Source organism: Rhea pennata, chromosome 21, assembly GCF_028389875.1.
Source record: "Rhea pennata isolate bPtePen1 chromosome 21, bPtePen1.pri, whole genome shotgun sequence".
NCBI classification, from domain to species: Eukaryota; Metazoa; Chordata; class Aves; order Rheiformes; family Rheidae; genus Rhea; species Rhea pennata.
In genome coordinates this window covers 3,695,339-3,716,129 of record NC_084683.1, presented here as the reverse complement: position 1 = coordinate 3,716,129, position 20,791 = coordinate 3,695,339, and the positions used below count along the sequence as shown (strand labels likewise).

Sequence of the window (20,791 nt, the reverse complement as noted above, 5' to 3'; positions counted from 1 at the left end):
TATGTACAAAAAAATAAAAAAGGGGGGGGGATGGGGGATATGTAGGGGGAAATAAAGGCAGAAAGCAAAAAAAAAAAAAAAAAACGTGTGGATCGCAGCAGCCTCCATGCGCAGGCGGTGCCGGGGCACCTCCCACTGCCCGGCCTGGACCCCACGGTCACCCCCGCTGGGCCACCGGCACCTCCCCCCGGCTACCCCGCTGCACTTCCCAGCCTCCCCGAGCCGCGGCCCCGACGTACCTGCCGCTCCGCTCCGCTCCTCGTCGCCTGCCCGGTGGTGGTGCGGGGGGCACCGGCCGCCTCCACGCCCGCCCCCGGCGGTGCGCCCCGTCGAGGCCGTCCAAGCGGCGGGGAAGGCGCCGCGGTTCCCACCCTCCAGTGGCGAGAGATGCGGATGGGGCCTGGAGCCGGCGGGAAACCTGGCCCCATTCTCAGTGGGGACAAGGCGGCGCCGGTGTGTTTGCCCTGCGGGGAGCATGGCCTGCTTCGGCCCGTTTGCACCGCTTCAAGGCGGGAGGGCAGTGGCAGCAGCGGCGGCGCTGGTCCGTGGCTGGGAAATAACTGGGTCCGGGACCCCTCCGAGAAAGGCAGCGTTTTTCCTCAGAGAGGGGAGGAGGGTGGAAAATAGCCAGGGATGAAATGAACAGCCGCGCTACCACTTGCCTTGAGGAAGAGGAGAAACAAATTCAGACTGAAAGTAAACCCCCCGTTCAAGTATACTTGAAGATGTACGAAAAGAAAACAAAGAGCCCCCCACCCCCAAGCCTGGCTGCGTGTTGGGAAGTTGTGGAGGGGTGCTGCTCTGAGTGCTTTGGTTCTGCCATTAATTCACCGCTGAGGGCTGTGATTTGCCTTCCTCGCCAGCTTCATGGGAAGCGCATAAAATACCTGCTCCGCTCCCAGAGAAATGGGGCTGCAGTCGCTGAACCGTGCACTTTTCCCGCATGACCCCACCATCGGGAAACGCCGACGGGAAGGGGCCGGCGGGTCATTTCATTTTTGAAATTCATTTTCATTTTGAGGGTGCAAAAGTATTTAGTGTTAACCAGGATCATTTATGTACTTTAAAGATCATCTTAAATTATCGTGGCGTTATACTGGGTGATGTCTCTTGTCATGTTCTGGGTTTTGTTTTGTAAGTACATTCTATCTCCTTTTTAGCCCAACTTCAGCTTCAGCAGATAGCTCAGCAGCAACAGCAGCAGCAATTTCAGCAGCAGCAAGTGGCTTTGCAGCAGCAGCAGCAGCAGCATTTCCAGGCCCAACAATCAGCCATGCAACAACAATTTCGGGTCCAGCAGCAGCAAGCAGCAGCAGCTGCAGCAGCCCAGCAACAGCAGCAGCAGCAGCAGCAGTTGCAAGCTGTCCAGCAGCAGCAACAGCACATGCTGAAACTGCAGATGCAGCAGCAGCAAAACCAGCAGCAGGTAATGGCAAACAAAGGAATCACAGAATTGAGGTGATCTGTGATCAGTTATTTGTCCAGTGATGCTATTCTGTCTGGAGCTTTGACTTGTATGGCAGTACTGAGTATTAGCTCTGCCTATTATTAACACATTTCTGTTTTGAGGTAGAGTTTCGGTTTAGACTGGCAATTGAATTAGCAATAGTGTATTACATCCTAGAGGAAGGGCTTAACGGTATAATCACTTGCTTCTGTCATAGCAACAGAGAATTAAAACCTTTCTTTTTTCTAAATATCAGGACAGAGTTGCATTACAATACTTCCATTGCTTTAGACATAGTGGCTGTTTTGTCACTGTGTGAATTACTCATTGCCGTTTCAGAAAATGTTGCCAAGAACATAATATATGCTTCATCCTTGGGTGCAAAAACAGCAGAAGAATCTTCAGCTGTTATGTTCTTGTGCAGTTCTGGTAAATGGTGGTGCTGCTGCTAGTTGGTTGTGTTTGAAGAAGTGCTTCCGAGCCCGTTTGAGGAAAGAAGCTGATAGATTTCATCCTCACCTTTGAAAACTGTTTTAGTAGTGAGACTAGTTTCTCATGGTGAGAGTGGAACTACAGGACATGCACCAGGTAGAAGTGATATTTGTCTGAAGAGTGAACCTTTAAAAAGGTTGAGTTTTCAACTTGAGCTTGGATATTCATTCTGATGCATTAGCATTCTGTTTGCTCTTGGTCTATTCTGTGAAAATAAAGCTGCTATATCATTGCTGGAAGCTTTAGTATCCTTGCTTTCCCTGCTTCTCAGATCCAGAAGCAGCAACAGCAACAACAACTCCAGCGAATTGCCCGAACGCAGCAGCAACAGCAACAAATACCACAGCAACAGATACAGCAGCAGCCACCTCAACAAGTAACAGATCAGCAGATGCAACAGATGCAGCAGCAACAGCAGCAACAACAGGTTGCTCAGGCACAGCAGTCTCAGCTTCCACCACAGTCCCAGCCTCAACTCCAGCCCATGGTGTCTCAGGCACAGGCAATCTCAGGACAAATTCCTAGTCAGGTTATGCCTGTCACTCTCACACCACAACAGTTAAAAGCAATGCAGGTAAGAGCTAATGATCAGCTAGATTGTAGACTCATTATGATTCTTTAGAGAAACACAAATTTTCTTGACTGTTGCTAATAATAGAGTAGGAAATACCATAGCTTATTAAAAGATCTGTAGTTAGCCTGATACAAGTATGGTGACACTGAAAGTTTATTTCTGGGTTTGCCAGCATGGAACAGGTCTGTATCCAAAAGACTAGGAATTCTGGAAATCTGTGATTAAAAAAAATTTTTTTCTTGGCTTGTTCTTGGATGCACAAGAAGGAAAGAATGAACACTGGTAAAAAAATCACTTCTGCATGATAAATGCTGTTTTAGAGCATTAGCAAGTGCTTTGGAGGGTCTAGTGCATGACTGGAGCCATTGTTGGCTCTTTAGCACACTGGCTTTGCTTCTGCTGCAATATGTAGTGGTTTTAACCAAAGTTTAGACATTGGTAGTTCCTGACTGGAAGAGTATGTGGACAAGGCAAGGTGATAGTTTTACTCTACTGAATCTTTTATTACTTCATTTATGGAAGTTGGGATTGTGCTGTTAGTGGTGCAGCTTTTCTGACTGTTGTGTTACGGCCACTTTCTGTGGGCTCAGCGAGTGCTGTGTGCTACCGAGCAAAATCTCAGTCACAATTAGGAGAGCTGTTTTTCCCTGGATCGTGCTGAGGGTGTGAGGGCGAAGAGTGAACCCCACCTGGGAAATTCTTGAAAGGCCGTACTGAAATCCGTTATACATGTTTACTTTTCTTTCTTTTCATATTCAAGGTAAGAGCTCAGCTGGTCCAGCAGCAGCAGGCAGCAGCAGTGCAAGCAGCTCAGGCTCAAGCTGCTCAGATGGGAGCTGCAGGACAGGTGAGGGCTCTGGAGCCAGTATTACTAGTGCAGGCCTATAGCAAGCGCATGCTAAAAATGAGCATGGAGATGGGTTCCTGGTGGCTTTCTGAGGAGGGATCTGACACTGGTCATCCGCTTTATAAAGGGGTTGTGGGTTTTATGCTGTTCTCCTTTGCCTGGAGTCAGAGGCAGGGTTTCATTTATAACCTATCTGTGCATGTTCTCTGTCCTGAGTAGGTAAGATTGTTGCCCATAGTGGGAGTGCACATCAATAAGACTGCCTGCCATGGTCATGCTGCAGGTTTGACTGCTGGTTCCTGAAGTGTGTCACCTCTGCTCCTGTTATACTTTCTTAAACTACTGTTTTGTCATGTGAACTGATTTCTGTACTGTGTATCTTTTGCCTGTTAGTCTTAACTCACGTGTGGTCTACCTTCCATCTCCATGTATCAAGCACAAAAGTGGTATAGATACTGAAATCTCTCCATGCCTCCCTTTCATTCCCTTCATCTTTCATGCCTTTTTTCTGAGTGAATTGGGCTGTACATAGATTATAAATTGCGCTTGTGAATGTGAATTGTCAAGAAAAAAATGGCATGCATCACAAGTGCAGAGTTAAATTTAAAAAAAGGGGGGGAAAAGTGCTGAATGAAAGCTTACTGTCAAACACAGTTTTCTTTACCTCCAATACACCTGTAGCCCCAGTGATTGTTCTTTGATGCATGTCTGTTATGAAGGACATGTGGGGGAAAAAATGGGATTTGTTTGACCTGAATCACTCATCCTGTTTTCCACAAGAGTATGAAAGTTTTTGGTTTACCTCTGTAGTGTTTCATGTTGAGGCACTCTAAAGACATTGGTAAGTGCACTTATTACCACTTTGTAGATGAAGAGACAAGGCAGAGAGATGAAATGAGGTTGACTAGGATTAATGCAAAGTTGTATCTGTATCCACAGACACACTGCATAATGCAGCAGAAAAGTAATAATCTAGATTCAATAAGACACTTCGATAACAAAGGGTCTTATTGAATGAGGGTGAGTGGTAACAACTTGTTTCCAGACTGGTATCAGAAATAGTGTCTTGTACCCTCTCAACCCTGTATCAGGAATAACATCTTGTACTTTCTGAACCTCATATAGCCCACAGTCTTGCTGATGGCAGAGTTTTGTTTCTGTATTGGTCCCTTTTCTTGTGTTGACATGACACAGGATGCTAAAGCTGAGCAGTGGTAAGTAGAGTTTATACAGTACTGACAGCAATGTAGAAATAATTTACTACACTTGAAATGTGAATTAAAACTTTATTTAATAAATAATTTCCATTTGGCAGTTCCAAGGACTTAGGCTGACTAAAAGGAGACTGTTTGTTTGTTTGTTTATTTTATTAACTTAATGTTGCTTCTTCCAACTCCTAAGCAGATGGATCGTGCTTATGTATAGGCAACTTAATTCTTATCCCACTTAGTGAATTCATGTGCCAGTGGCTTAATACCACAGCACATTTGAAAAGTTTCTAGTGATAAAATGGTTTTTTTTTTTTTTTTCTTTTTTTTTTTTTTTTTTTTTGCATTGCAGCTTTGTTAAGCCGTATGTACTGAGCTCGGGGATTGCTCATTATCTGTCACAGATGGAGTTGTCTAAACTCCCTAGATAGGCTTATTCCATTTTTATCCATGCTGTTACAGTACAAATCTACTAAAATTCACTTAAGGCTGCTAAGTCCAATAATAAACTGGTTTCTTGTACTTTGTGTAACAATTCTCTATTTAGTTTTAAGATCGTAGCTCTATAGAATATTATATCGCAGCTTTGGTCTTAAGCATGGTTGAATTGTTTTTGATTTTTTGCAAGTTTATTTTGATATTAGATTCTGTTCTTGTCTTTAGTCTATTTTCCACTATCACTAGAATTAATAAATCTATCTTGATTTCCTCATTTGGTTCTGGGAAACTTATTTTAAACAAAACCTATCCTAATATTTGCTTGTTACAGTTAAGCTTGGTCTCTATGGACTTTCAAATTGGGAATTTGCGTTGATATGCCTGCATTTTTCCTTTGCCATCAAGCTTCTGTTCAGCATTTCTAGGTAAAACCAAAATCAATCCCAAGTTCAAACATGGATCCATGTGAGTTTGAAGTTCTCTGAAGTTGTCATAATGACACTGTTCAGGTGAATGTTATGCTGCTTGGGTATCTACTCCTTAGGAGCATATAACTCAAAAGTGAAGTAGGTAAATAAGCTAAGCAGTGTCCTAGTGACCATAGAGTGCTACAGAAGTGCATGGAGCACCAAGAGAAAATCTGTAATCAACTGGATTTAAGTATGAATAAATCTTAAACCACTATTCTGCTGCAATTTGTTCAGGTGCACAGAATATAGATTAGCTGGTGATACAGATTAGTGATGTTGGTGCAGTGTGTATTTTCCTACTGGAAGCTGCATGTGTATGGAATTCTGAGTCCTTGGACTTTAACTGGAACAAAATCGTGAGTTCACAGTTCTGGTTATTATATTCCAGTTCATTTTTTATCAAACAATGAGTTTTATATCATACAGTGAAGGAAAACTTTCTCTTCCTCTGCTTACTTTCTCTTTGGATGAAATTCTCATTTCTGTAAATTGGTTTATCTCAATTTCAGTTGTGGAGAAGGATTTACCTTCAGTTTAAATTATTTTTCAAAAGTCCATGAACACTTCTGGTTGAGTCCCAGTTGTAGATTATCTGACAAGAACAACTCTTATAGGCACATTCCTTCACATAAAACACACAATCTTTTCTTACTCCTTTATTAAAGGATCGTGGATTTTGTAAATGTGAACACTAACTTTTGAACAGCTGGAAGAATAGGAGAAAACAGATTCCTTTTGCGAAGAGAGTAGAACTGGTGTCACTTTATATATACAGTTCCTTTCCAAAGCACATTTATTTTGAAATACAAAAACAAAACCAAAACTGTGTGTGCGTGCACACATGACCAACCAACCACAATGCAACAAACAGCTGAAAGCCTTTGAATTGGAGTTTGTCCTGCTGGTGTTCCATGGTTTGCCAGATGCTTACAATGTGAATATGGTTCTAACTTCCTTGACCTCTGAGGAAATAATCTAGATCTGCACACTTTGGTGGTGTGGCATGAGAAACAGGACCAAGATGGGAGACATGAGTCACCATAACATCTCTGGGTTTTCACACACTCCAAAGATCCATGTGCATTCACAAGGGTCTATGATGGGGTGATTGTGCCTGGAGGATGTTTTTGCCAACAGTTCCCTTTTTTTGTTAGGGTTGTGTTGCTTCACCAGCTTTCATGTTGATACTGTAGCTCCTCACTGCACTTTGTAGCATATACCTGTGCTTTGTGCCAGTGCTGGGATGTTGTGTTTGCTTGTGGTGGCTGTTGCATGCTGTGTGTGTACATGTGCATGTGTGTGTGATGTCTGAAGCTCTCATTCATTTCCCTTTTGAAATCCTGTCTCTGACCATCCCTCTCTGCCTGGATGGAAGGGGACTGCATTGCTCTGATGTTGTGAACTAACAGCTGTGCTGAATTTGACACTATTTTCTTTATTAGTTATTGCTTTCCTTTTCAGTCTTGCTATGTTGCATTTAATTTTATTTATTTTTAGCAATCGTAAGCACATGCATTCTCTGACTCTCTAGAGACATGTTGTTGGCTGCTTCAGTCCATTTACACAGAACACTAAGCAAGAGTGCCCCAAATCATTCGCTGAAAAGAGATTTCTTTTAGCTCCTAGGTTAACGCTTAGGTTAGTTAGAGACTACTGAGTTCCTCACTAATAAGTAAACTGCGAAAAAGTGGCTTAGAAGATGTTATTGCAGATTTATAGAGTACCAAATAGAAGCTCCTTTACTGATAGGATAGCTGCCAAAGTTACTTGAATAGTACCTCAAAACATGCTAAATTTCCTGTAAATTTATATTATGTTCTGATTCTTAGCATATATGGCGTAATACTGATTTTTAAGTAACATAAGACTATGCAGGTATATAGGAGTAAATTTGTAAGGCTTATGCAGGCTGGTAGTTCTGAAAGGCACTTCTAGATATGTGGAGTAGCATAGCCCTAGTACTACTAAAACGTGAGCTTGTTCTAGCACTAATCTTCAGCTTTTGTTCTGAATGATGATTATACTTTAGGGACTCCTCAGTCGTTACAGTTGTAGAATCAAATAGTGCATGAATAAATTTGAGTCAGGTTACATTATGGAGTCAGAAAAGAAAATTTTAATACAGCTTAGTAAAAGAGAAATGGATATTTGACAAAGGTGACATGTTACAAGGATATATTTGACCCATTCTGTGGGTTGCAAAAGGAAGGAAATGGCTTTTTCAAACCCAGAAGTCCTTTCTGTTGTAACGATGGAAGCCTCAGCTGTGGAGCTGTTACTGTGATAGGTCAGGTTGTTCTGAAATCTTGCTTGCTGCTGTAGGACTCATTGGAACATTTGTAGTGGCAGTTGCTGTTGAACCGTCTGCCAAATTGTTTTGAAATATATATCCAAATATTGCCAAATCCTTTGAGTGCACAGTGGGGGAAAGCACATCAGAAGCAGAAACCTAGAATATTATTTAAAAAGCTTCTTATATGGAACATTCTTGATAGCAATCTTAGAGTAGTTATTTGCAGGAATTCTAGAAATTCAAGATGTCAGGCAAAATTTTAGGAATAATGCTTCAAGAAAATAACAGCACTGTTACCCCTTGACTTACAAGTCTGTATCTAGATACTACCTCTCAAGAGATCTAGAATTTATTAGATGCTTTCTACAAATGGATAGAAAGGATATAAGAATGAGTTTGATTTGTAAGCTAGCATGTTAAGTTTAACCTTTAGAGAAAAGCTCACTAACCTTCCTTCTGTTCTCCCCATCACCCTAATTCCTAGAGGCTGCATGTGCTTTTCATCCTGTCAGTGCACTGCATTTCTTGTTTTGCGATTACTTTTGTCTGTTGTCCCTCTGTCCTCAAAGATGATCACCGCACCTATGGCCCGAGCTGGGATGCAAATAAGACCACGGTTCCCGCCCACCACCGCTGTGTCTGCCACGCCACCAAGCTCCATTCCTTTGGGCAGACAGCAAATGTCACAAGTATTTACTGAGTCAAAGCGCACGTTATGTCAGGAATTGCACAAAGCATTCAACACGTGATTGTATAGAACTTGCTTTCAAGTAAGGGGAAGTTTACTTCTTCATCGAACAACTAACCTGCTGGAGTTGCTCAGGGTATTGGGCTATTTCTTTTTTTTCCATCTATCTCTCTTTTTTTCTTTTTAAAGAGCAGATATTTTGAGTGCTTGGGATATCAAATAAACATTTCTGAAGTGGCACAGATCTTTGTATTTTAACACTTAAAACTCTTTCACATTCATACTTGATTCAGGTCTCAAATGAATAGAATTTTCTGGTCTCCATTTAATCTTTGTCCGTACTTCACAACCAGTGTGCATCTAGAAGAGTCTCCAGAAGTGTTGCAAGTCAGGACTGCAATGTACTGGCTGAGTTGTGACTGGGACCTTATGTATCACATGTTCATATTCTGTATAGGTGCTTCTTTCATGAATAATAAATTTGGCTCATTTCAGTTTGCGTAGCTTTTGGCATATAATCAGAAATCAAGAAATATGGAGCTATTCTCTGCTCTTCCACACTTGAGAAGGAGGAACTGCCAGAAGGACTCTGCTTATGCCTGTATCAGTGAGGAAACCTGTGTGGGCAGGCTGGCAGCACTCTGTGCAACTACTGTTGAAGATGTGTTTGGTCAGAGCACCACATCTGCTTTAGCAGATCAGGACCTGCGCTACTACTTCCCACTGCTTTGTTCCACAAACAAGATGCATCATTCTGATGGAGCAGGGATGGAGAGAACTAGAATGAAGCAGAACTGAATTCTTATCCATTAGCCACAAACTAGGCACTATTCTGCTCTTCAGCAGTTCATAGGACATAGAACTCTGCTGAGGCCTGTGTGAGTGATGCTGGTTTACATATGTATCATGTTAGGATGGCAAAATGGAGTTCAACTACATTGTCCTGTGTCACATTCATGGACCTCATATCTTGTTCTCCTAGACGGTAACTTTCAGATTTGATACCAGATGTAGTTTTTGTTCTTAACATTGACACTTTCTGTTCATGGAATTCAAGAAGGCTTCCTCATTCTTTACATTTTTGGTTGTTTCACAAGCTTATCAGAGGCTGCAGAATGCCAGAAACACTGCTTCCTAGAGCTGCTGCTGCATGAAGTTTATCAGGTGCAGCATTTTCTGATAGGGGTTTGTTAACATAGATACAGTGGCCAGAAAGATTCTGCAGGCCTAGGCAAAGTAATCCATTGTTGTTTCTGGTTTAAGATAGATGGTTGTTTCAATTTAGCCCACTGTTTAAATGTTAACTGAAATAAAACTCAGACATAGCTATTCATTGAGTCAAGGGAGAATCTGCTTTGAGTTATATTTGCTATAGCAAATATATATACACAGAGGCAGTCCTCTCCTGTATGAAGTATGTACTGTTTGCTGTGTTTGGACTGATGCTGATGTCTTCTAATAAAAATTTAAGTATTAGATTAGCTTATTTAGTATTGTAGTTGTAACAGAAGGCCTCTAGTTTAACCTGTCAGTGCCATAAGCTGATCTTTTAGTGGTGGCTGTTGAGGAGCTTTGATTCCTGACAGCAAATGAATTACTAAATATAGGACCAGGTGTGGTATCAAAAAAAGCTATAGCTTTCTCCATCTAAGACAAATGCTGTGTCTGTCTGTTTAGGCTTGTTTTCTTCTGCAGTGTGCTTTTTTGGTGGTTTTTGTTTTGTTTCTCTCTCTTTTTTTTTTTTTTTTAACAATCTTTTCCTTATACTCACTGCTATGTCATTGTATTCCAGACTCTGGAATCTGTCTGTCTGTCTCTCCCCCCCCTTTTTTTTCTTTTTTTTTTAAACAAGCTTAGCTGAAATTTGTGACTAAAAAGCTATCAAGCATGAACTGAGAACTCTCAATGTTAGCAACATTTCTTGAATAGCTGGAAAAAATTGCAATCACCATATTAGGATTGACTCAACAGAGCCCACTGATAGAAATTCTGAAGCATTAAACTAATCTAATACTTAGTTATCTTTTTTTTTCTAAAGCGAAAGCTAATGTGCTAATCACCACATTTCTCCTGTATTCCTAGTGTCAAACTTCCCAAGTTATCTCTACGCATCTACTGCAGACTGCAATGGTATGGCCTTCTAGTTTGCACTTAAAAGTTGTTGGTGAAAAATCTTTAGCAAGCTGGAAATATAGAATAAAGTAAACTGAACTAAATATTAAAATATAGCAAGGGATACTGGCCTGACTGGGAATATGGAAACTTTTATCTGAACTCACTTGAAGCTCTGCAGAGTTTTCACTTTGACGTGCAAAGCAGCATAATGGTGAACTTTAAACCCAGTTTGCAACAGAGTAGGCAGCACTGTACTTACTGGCCTAACATTAAAACTGTGTGTATGGTAGTGTAAATGCTTTCTGGAGTTTTTCTTTAGACTAAAAGTGTTTACATTGTTCCTCGTTATTATTCATCACTACCTTATTGAAATCTCATTTTCCTTGCTGTTGGTTTCTGCTTATTCCACCTGAAAAACTCTCAGGAGCCCTATCTGAGTACTGTTCTTTGCCTGAGACTCAGCAAACTAGAGGTAGGCCTCATAGCGAAGTTTATCTTGCAGCATGATGTGCTCTAAATGCTAAAGATAGTTTGATTTAGTGGACGTTATTGAGCACAAACTTTGTTTTGCAAGCCTACGTGTCTCTTGAGTAAGATTTTGTAAAGTTAGGGCTTGGAGTCATGATCAGATCACTGCAGAGTTGCAGAGTAAGTTCATGTCAGAAAGGCTGCCCATGAATATGTTTTTAGGTGCAGAAAACCTCATCCTGCAACGAAAATATAAGTTGCATTACTTTGTATCTGTTCAGGATAAATAGCATACAGATGGTCAGTAACCATGGCTTAACAGATACTCTGGATTTTTTTTTTTTTTTTTAAGTATTCTTCTAAGTGGGAGTCAGTTGTAATAAGAAATCCTTAGAAGTTGAAATATTAAATTGTTATTATCTTAATCCATATCCTGGAAACAACATAGAAATTAAAGACTGCAAGCATGTTTGAATGGTTACTACTAGGGAAAGACATCTGAAATGATTATGTAGCAGATTAATTGCTTTCGAAGAAGAATAAAGCAGTAAGTTTGTGATTGCATGCTTTCAAGTGCATGGCTTTGTGACAGTGTCACAGAATTACTTAATATTGGCCATTGGCCTGCAATGTTTTGGAAGTGAAGCCAGCAGTGAGATCAGACTTGATTGGAAGAAGAAAGCTGGTTGCCTATGCATGTACTTAGTGAGAAGGAGTAATACTATTAAAAAGATATCAGCGCTAATTCAGTTTATGCTTGTGTACACTGTAGATGCTGCATGTTCTTTCCTTTGCTTTTCTGGAACCTTTGTAAATTATGTGAAGGGATCTTGGTGCTAGAGTAGCTACAGAAGCTTAAATCTGGGGAAAATCCTAATGAAGTCTTTCTCCTTCATTCCTAAAACACACCTAAGTTTTCAGAAATAATTTTGTGTAACCAACTTGAGACATTTTGGAGGGGACTGATTTTCAAAAAACGATGAACCACTGAAAAGAGGTCTTAGTTCGACTTGAGGAAAAAATGGGTGCAGCTTCTATTCGGGGTAAGTTTTAAATCACTTGCTGTTTAGCAGAATGCTAAATAGAATTGCAAAAATCAGAGGGCTTTTTGGAGTATTTTTCCTAGCTTCCTCACAAACATGGTTTCTGTGGGAGGCAGACTATGCTTTTTAATCTCAGAAATGCCTTTTCAACTGTTGAGAAGAGACAGGTTGTTAAAGAACCAACTTCCTGTGACAAGCAGCAAGAACAGTCTTGATATATGTTGGTTATTCAGAAAAAGAAGATAAAATAGTTGTTTTAAATATCATTTCAGCCTCACTTGTTCTAGATAGTATTTTTGCAGGAAAGAGGTTACAAAGGTAATGCAGTTATTGGAAGTAAAAATGAGATCATGGTATGTAAGGCTGCATTTGATTTTAAATTGCTTTAATGGATGATGAACTAATGTCTTCACAAGTTGAGTAGTCTTATATTTGCACCTAACTGGGGATTGTTTGGGCCTAGTATTTTTTTGACAAAGCGTGACCTTCTGCATGGTTATAATGTGATACTCCAAACAAAACATATCTTGTCATTTTCAGTGTGCACATGCAATAGCAGAGTGTGCAATATTTCCTTTTCAATATGCTAAACATGTCCTCTGGAAATAGTTGGATGGTTTAGGTGTATAGTTGAGGAGAACACAAACTGCAGTGTCTGTGAAATGTTTGGGGCTCATGGATTACATGGATTACTTGCTTAAAAACGGCTTGGAGCAATGGAAATAGAGTTATCAATTCATAAAGGTGCTAACAGATTGCTTACCAAATGAATGCATGGGGTACTGAGCCACAACGTGTGGCCTTTGCAGGCTGATTCAACTTAGCTTTGTACATATGTATTTGTAGTCTTATGTCATAAGGACTCTGCATGTGCTTTAGAAATGAACATGCTCTAGTAATATCTGTGCTACTATGCCATGCTTCTGGCTGTAATACAGGTTTTGGTTGGTTGACTTTTGATTGAGCAATGAAGCAGAAAAATGTTTGTTAGCGCAAACGTGAGAGGCTGCTTTCATCTGAGTATCTGGTTCTGGCGCTTTAGAGAATGCAGAATGAACTTCATTGTGCCCAGTGTTTGCTGCTGTTTTCGACATTCCCTGATACATCTTTTTGTCCTTTAGGCATATCTCATCATCCTTCAAAAGTCAGAAAGCGTCTTCACTTCTTTCCACCCAGCTATTCAGTTTGGAGTGTTTCTATCTCCATCCAGATTTCTAAAGCTGAACTTCTTGGTAGTTGGGTTTGTTCTCTCTCCCTGCCTCTTCCCCCGCCCCCCCCAACATTTGGGAAGTTAGTCTGACAGACCTTTGAAAAGCTGTAATCAAAGTGTCAAAATAAGGAAGGTTATTTTGGTGGCTATTCTCAAGTTAGAACTGTCCTTTCTGCTCTTCTTTAGTTCTAGTAAAGTACAAGCTTTTCAGATGACACTTCTGATAATTTAATTGAGCACGTTTGTTTAGGAAAGGAAAAGCACTTATCGTATAGTTGTTCAAATTTTATGCAGTCTTGTTATTTCTAGTAAAGATGATATGAAATATTGCCCTGAGAGCTTCAAAAGAGATGCAAATGGATTTGTTTTATTGTGGAAGAGAACATAACACTTTTATTTCTTGTAGGCTTGAGGATGCGTTTCTCTCCATAGGTAAAGCCTTTAGTTAGGTTCCTATTGTATGCTCCCCTTCTGTTGTTGTTGATTTTGGTGTTGTTTTTTCATATTTCAGGTCAGCCAGAACAACATTACCATGATGTCATCCCCATCTCCTGTCCAGCAAGCTCAAACACCCCAGTCAATGCCTCCTCCACCACAGCCGCAGCCATCTCCTCAACCAGGCCAGCCCACTTCTCAGCCAAACTCAAATGCTGGGTGAGCTAGACTAACTTTGAGGAGCTTTGTCAATACTGTAACAGTGAGATATTGAGAAACATTCAGTATACCTTACTGTGCTTCCATTGAAGTGAATGAGTTTTAACATGAACTTCAGTGAGAAAACAGGTGACATTGTGCTGAACATTTCCATTTCTTCTTTGAATGTTTCCATTTAGTTAAAGATGCTGTGTTAAAAAAAAAAAAAAAAAAAAAAAAAAAAAAAAGCTCACAAAGTTATTTTGGCTTACTGAAGCGTAACTGCTCACAGGCTGATCATGCTTCCTTGCTGGACTCTAGCAAGTCTGATTTTATTCTTATTTTTTCAGCTCTGGCCCAGCTCCATCATCTAGCAGTGATGGAGTCCCCAGCCCATCTCCACAACCATCCCAGAGCCCAGCAGCTGTGCAAACACCTCAGAACTTCCGTGTCCAATCCCCAGGTCCTTTAAACACTCCAGGTAAATCATCTGAGAGCTACATTGCAGAGCATGAATTGGTATGCGTTTTGGTACCTGTAATACTTCCTAAGAAACTTATCATTGCTTGGTATTATGTAAACTTTAGAACTCTGCAGACCAGCCAGCATTTTAAGCAGGAGACCTGCTGCACACACCATGTGCACAACAACATGAATGAAAATCAACTTAAGCCCATTTTCTCATTGCTGAACTATGTGGGGTTTTTTTTTTTTACTTCATTGTTTTGAAAAAAGAATCATGCTTATTTTAATTAAGCAAGGTAATAGAGACCTATTTTAGTTCCACACAGAAAGGAACCCTTAGCAACAGCCTGCAATTGTAAAGGATCTAGTTTATAATGCACCAGAATGAAGGCAAAATGAGGACCTAGGATATGGGTATATAAACTTTGGACCTTTTCAGGCAAAACTGGTATGTAATGGGAGTTGTGATTATGTCCACAAAACACATTATTTCTGCACAAAGGTTAGAGTGTTGAACAAACACATATTAACTATGGAGGATATCTGATGGTGGATTTCAATATTTGACCTGCACTACACTTTCAGAGTTGTCATATTTCCGATCTAGATTCTGAAATATGATAATACTGTTCTGCAGTATCTTCAGTCATCCGTGTTTTGTGTAACCTTTACTTCTTGCCAGGAAATCCAAATTCTCTCATGAGTCCAGCCAGTTCTAGCCAGTCAGACGAGCAACAGTATCTGGAGAAACTCAAACAACTATCAAAATACATTGAGCCACTCCGGAGGATGATCAATAAGATAGACAAAAATGAAGGTAAGGTCCCCTGTACTTGGTCATGTGTATGTCTCTGTCTTCCTTTGCCTTTTTGTGATGGCTTTTATTGTCATTAAAAATGACAATAAATTTAGTTGCTGCATTTTTTTTTCATGATGGATATAAAGATATTTACTATGAAAAGTTGGTAAAATCTTCATCTTTTAAGTTTCTGTCAGTTTTCCCTTATTTTTGATCTTTTTGAGGCACATTCTGATAGAGCTTACGCAGTGAACCTATTTACAGTAAGGTGAAAAAGCTTTGATCCTCATTACTTCCTTCAGAGTTCGCTCATTGTTCTAGTTAGATTCCCAGGGGCCAAACATCTGCTTTGGCAAGCCAGCACAAACTCACACACACGCACACACACACACACTCTTCAGTAGCAAGCAGTTTATTAGTAGATACTTACAAACAGACCGACCCGATGGTAATCTCCAGAAGGACCACCCCAATGCTTGTCCCGGTCATCTGCATGGTGAGAGGGAGAGTCGGCAGGCACAATCTTTTCGGGCATCCCCAAGGAGGCAACGTGGTCCTCTGTTGTGTAGCAGCCTCTCCCTCCTTTGGAAAACTCCGGCATTTATGATTACTTGCGGTAGGCGGGAGTCCCGGCGCCTGGGACCAGCAAGTGCAGGGAGTCTAGCCCAACTCCGCCCCGGTTGCATAACTGGGCTATGATACTGCGCACGTGTGCAGACTTATTTTGGGGGCCACATTTGACTTTGGGGGTCGCTATTTCACTATTCTTCAGCTTCTGACCTTCATGTTGACTGCTTCTCATGGTGATTCTGTGCCTGGAAGCCACAGAATCTATATGTGACCAACTGCTGCTCTTTCTCACAGATTTCCAAGACCTTGTTAGTTACTTGTTTGTATCCCACTTAACACAGCGGTGTTGTTCTAGGCACTAAAAAGTTACAGCACTAGACTATTCTCACCAAATAGCGGGTGGTACAGATACAAAAGTTGCAACACGGACCATTCCCATCAAGTATCACGTAGTACGGATGCACTCATGTTTTCACTTTTACTAGTGCCCTGTATTTCTGTGAAAATGTCTGCACGGCAGGAAGCTGTTCTTGTAGTCAGTGTATGTTGTTTGTCTCTCTAATACTATTTCAGATAGGAAGGAGGACCTGAGTAAAATGAAGAGTCTTTTAGATATCCTGACTGATCCTTCAAAACGGTAAATTTTTTTCCTTTTGGCTGCATATCAGTCTCTCTAGCTCTCCCAGAAATTGTCCTCAGAAATATATCACTTAAGCTGAGCAAAATGTCAGCACTGTTACAGGGCCCAAGATGTGGTGTGGAGAGCAGGGATGTAGTCTGCAATCTTGCAACAACCTGCAGAATCCAGACAGAATGCATTTCATACATGATGGGAACCAGGTTCTTATAGTCTTATGGTTTTTTGGTGTCTGTTTCCTCTGGAACTTCACATTATTTTATAGCTGGTTTCTTTTTGTATTCAAAAATTATAGTGAGTAAAAGTTGTTAGAAGAACCTTTTTGTTGTCTGAATTCCCACAAAAATACTTTCTTGTGAGAGTCCTTTGGGTCTCAGCATTAGAACTTCTGTACGTGTCATACCACAGAAAGCTCTGTATACTTTTTTGCATATTAATCTAACTTGCAAGTCAAGCATCCATTTGTGTGTTTTTTTGTTTTTTTTCCTTCTCACTGGTAAATTGAAAAAACTTTTTAAATAAGTTGAAGTGATACGGGAAATTAGTCCATATTTTGCTGCCTGTCCCAAGCTCTTTAACACATAGACAACATAGTTTTTAACTCTGGCATTCAAGTTCTCATTTAAAATAACTGGTAAAGTTTTTCGGGGATTAAATTAGTATTTCAGAAGCATTTTGAAATTTAACCCTTTATATGCTAGAATGTGATCCATTCTAAGATGCTAGATTCCTGAAACATTTTTTTTAGCTGGCATTGAAGCTGTGTGGCTCAGATAGCAGAATTCTTGAGTTGAGGAGGCCCTTTTGTGGTGATGAAATTTTACCTCTTCTGCAGATGCCCTCTGAAGGCAACACAGAAATGTGAAATTGCTCTGGAGAAGCTCAAGAATGATATGGCTGTGGTAAGTAATGCTTTGCATTAGCAGGAAATAAGTAATTAGTTTCTAAAAGTCCTGTGATTTGGCAAAATAATTGTTTGTGTGTCTTGTTGCTCATACTGTTATGACTTGAAGTAAGGTTGGACAGAATAAGAAAACAGAAAAAATAGGCAAGTATTATGAGTATTATGACTTCATTATGAGTAAGTCTCATTGTCTGTATCTTTTAACTGAACTTTAACAAAACTTTCAAACTGTCCTTTGTAGAAACACTCTTGAGTAATTCTGTGAACTTTGGCAGCTGATTTTAGGATAACTTTCTAAATGAAAGCTATGGAGTTTTTTGCTTATGTTACTGTATGCACAATTTCAAGAATTGCTTGCATTTTATACTTTGGAAGTTTACTCATACAAAATTTTGCAGAATCAATAGTAGAGATCATCTTGGGGTGATTAAGTCAAGAGGGGCTTCTTCTATGTTTTAGCCTATTCCACCACCTCCCCCGGTGCCCCCCACCAAGCAGCAATACTTGTGTCAGCTGCTTTTGGATGCTGTCTTGGCCAACATCCGTTCACCAGTCTTCAACCATTCCCTTTACCGTACCTTTATGCCCGCTATGACTGCAATCCATGGTCCGCCAATCACGTATGTATCATTGCCCTGCTGTCTGTGTTAAATGTTCATTATTTAAGGAAAAATTATTCATTTATTTGAACTATTGAAAGAATGGATGGGTTTATTGAGGTGTATGAGTGTTGATCTTTCTGTTCTACACACACAAAATACTTGAGAAATGTGTCCTTGGCATAAAATTTTTACCTATTCTTTTTGTGGATTATATTTTGCACAGGGCCCCTGTCGCTTCACCTCGAAAGCGGAAATATGAAGAGGATGAAGGACAGACCATACCAAATGTCTTGCAAGGGGAAGTTGCAAGATTAAATCCTAGATTCCTGGTGAACCTAGACCCCTCCCATTGCAGTAATAACGGCACAGTTCATCTCATATGCAAGCTAGGTAAGCAAGAAGAAACTAAAAGCTACGTTAAAAAGAAGTGTTGAATTCAGTTCTAGAAGAGTTGCTTGTGACAGTCCTGAGGCTTGTCAGTCTGTGACTTCTATATGAAGGCCTTACTTACCAAAGCTATAGCAATGCTTGATTATGCCATTTTGTAGAGCCTGCTACAAGGAGAGTTCATTCATTCTAAATGAAGCCGCTGGTTTTGCCCTGTACAGTTTTTGTTTAAGTAGGAAATTATTTTTTCAAAGGAAATTAATTTTTATGCCTCCATAAGCCTATTTCTCCCATTTGTGCTGTGGTACTATACTAGTAAAGGATGGTAATATTTAAGCTATTTCCAAGTAGAATGCTGTTTAATTATGCTGAAATAGTAGCATTATTTTTTTCTCTATATATGTTTTACTGACTCCTTAAATTTGGGTCTAAACAAAGTCTTCATGCAGTCTGTATTCCTGGTAGCATAAAGCATATATATATATATATATATATATATATTTTTTTTTTTTTGTAAAGTATAGCATTATTTTTCTTTTTGCTTATCACTTGCCATTATGGAGTAACTGCAGCAGTGAAGCAGTGCAGTATTTAGTTGCTCACTGTAGAAGAACACTGACCACTAGTCCTTTCTCTGCACGGAGGTGGCAGTAATTAATTTCATTTGGTGTCAGGAAAGTTACTTGTTGCTAACACCAATCGTGATTCCTGATTTGGCCTGATAAGGATTTTTGGCCTTACTGACACATGAGAATTGTTCTGTCTCTAACAACCAGGACAGAGTTAGAGAAATGGCTCGTTAACATTTGGGAGGGGTTATTTCAGTTTGTACTAGTAGTCACTGACAATCGTGAATGTTGGAAAAAAGGATTTAGATTTCTTCTTTCTTGTCTCAGCTGAATAAACAAAAAGTGTTACAGTCTGAGCTTGCTTTGCTCTTGCAGTCAAACAGGGAAAATAGTGTTGTTTTTTTTTTTTACTTAGTTTGAGAAATGTGAACTGTTCTGGTCCTGAATATTAATACAAAAGGAATTTAATTCTCACAAATGAGACATCTATCTTACTGAAGTTCAGCTGATGAAATGGTGAAATTAGCAGAGCGCAGAAATATGAGAGATGGATCTGTGTTTGCTAGACTTTTCTTCCAAGAAGTTAGGAATGTTTTTAAAGTGAGCAATGAGATTGCATTCCAACAAAAATAGGGAATTAAAACCTGATTCTTGCTTTGGGCAGAGAGGTTAGAGACCAAGCTGTCTTAAAAAAAATAAATAAATAAAATAAAACGAACCCTCCATATATGAAGATGTGATTCATTCTGATACAAAGTGTGTTTACATTCTAGATGACAAGAATCTTCCAAATGTCCCACCACTACAGCTCAGCGTTCCAGCAGACTACCCAGATCAAAGCCCTCTGTGGATAAAAAACCCGAGACAATATGGTATGAAGATGGTAGTGTGATATTTATTGACGTGTTATATGATGTGTGTCGGGGGGAATGTGAGTGTCTGCTGTTACTCATCTTTTTTTTAATATAACTCTGTTTATCTGTTGTTTTTATTTTCCAGCAGCCAATCCGTTTTTGCAGTCAGTGTATCGGTACATGACTTCAAAACTATTGCAACTTCCAGACAAGCATTCAGTCACTGCACTCTTAAACACCTGGGCACAGAGTATTCGTCAAGCCTGCCTGTCTGCTGCATAACATCTTGCTTCCTAAATCATGAAGAAAGAAATAGGGTCTCGACAGCTGGCCTCTTCCATATTTGACTGGAAAAATCACAGGCATTTTGGGGAGGGTACTTCAGAAGAAAGAAGCCTTATATTGTTTTGTTTCTAGGTGTCAGGTTCAGTAGAGAACCTGGTGTTAGATTTAGCTTTCATGCTTTTTATCTTCTGCCTCTGTGGACTTTTGCCAGCATTTTCGAATATCCAAATGTGTATATATGGTTCTTGAGACTGTATTAGGAGCTTTTATTGTCTTCTTAGAGAAGAAATTATTTGTGGACTTCCATCAGGGAGTCTAACTGGTATAAGAGGAAGCAGGGGGAGAATGTCCTAATTTGCTTCAAAGCTTGCCTGGTGCCAGTATTCCTTTCACAGTGTATGTTTTGTGACCAGGTATTGCCCCAGGAATAAATTAGCTGCAGCTAGAATGCGCTCACAAACTTCCTAGTGGTTGCAGGAATCTTTTGCCTGTTAGCTTTGCCCAAAAATGGGATAAATGAGGGCCTTTAAGGGTATCCCTCAAATATGTGAAATCAATTTGAATAATTATATTTTGGGGAGGAAAGAGCCAAATTAAGAAAAAATATTTTGTAGCTTATTTTAGTTTTTGGTTAGCATGGACCATGTGTTTCTTACTCCAGAAGAGTGAGACAATGAGGAAGAGGGGATATTACCATGCACACGGACTTCCCCTGTAAGCACAGCATATGTGTGGGTACTGGAGGGTTTCCTGCCGCAAAATGTTTAAAGCCCTGGGACCGTGAATCAATGCA

The 20,791-nt window shown here is 40.1% G+C and overlaps 1 protein-coding gene across 1 annotated transcript; it reads left to right on the top strand.

Annotated features, from left to right (window-relative positions):
- The first annotated feature begins 906 nt into the window (after positions 1 to 906).
- On the top strand, positions 907 to 20,045 carry LOC134149733 (mediator of RNA polymerase II transcription subunit 15-like). Its single transcript, XM_062592939.1, has 14 exons — positions 907 to 982; positions 1,161 to 1,426; positions 2,211 to 2,513; positions 3,274 to 3,360; positions 8,339 to 8,458; positions 13,805 to 13,947; positions 14,277 to 14,407; positions 15,074 to 15,208; positions 16,334 to 16,397; positions 17,233 to 17,299; positions 17,761 to 17,921; positions 18,127 to 18,293; positions 19,633 to 19,731; positions 19,859 to 20,045. Exons 1-14 carry the CDS (start codon positions 907 to 909, stop codon positions 19,993 to 19,995), a joined length of 1,956 nt encoding a protein of 651 aa, XP_062448923.1. The 3' UTR covers positions 19,996 to 20,045.
- Positions 20,046 to 20,791: the final 746 nt, after the last annotated feature.

Bases quoted from the DNA above. Each gene is read 5' to 3' on its own strand.
- LOC134149733 (XM_062592939.1), top strand. From the start codon at position 907: ATGGGGCTGCAGTCGCTGAACCGTGCACTTTTCCCGCATGACCCCACC. The intron at 3,361-8,338 runs GTGAGGGCTCTG...CTGTCCTCAAAG, and splicing joins AGATGGGAGCTGCAGGACAG to ATGATCACCGCACCTATGGC. The intron at 15,209-16,333 runs GTAAGGTCCCCT...ATACTATTTCAG, and splicing joins TAAGATAGACAAAAATGAAG to ATAGGAAGGAGGACCTGAGT.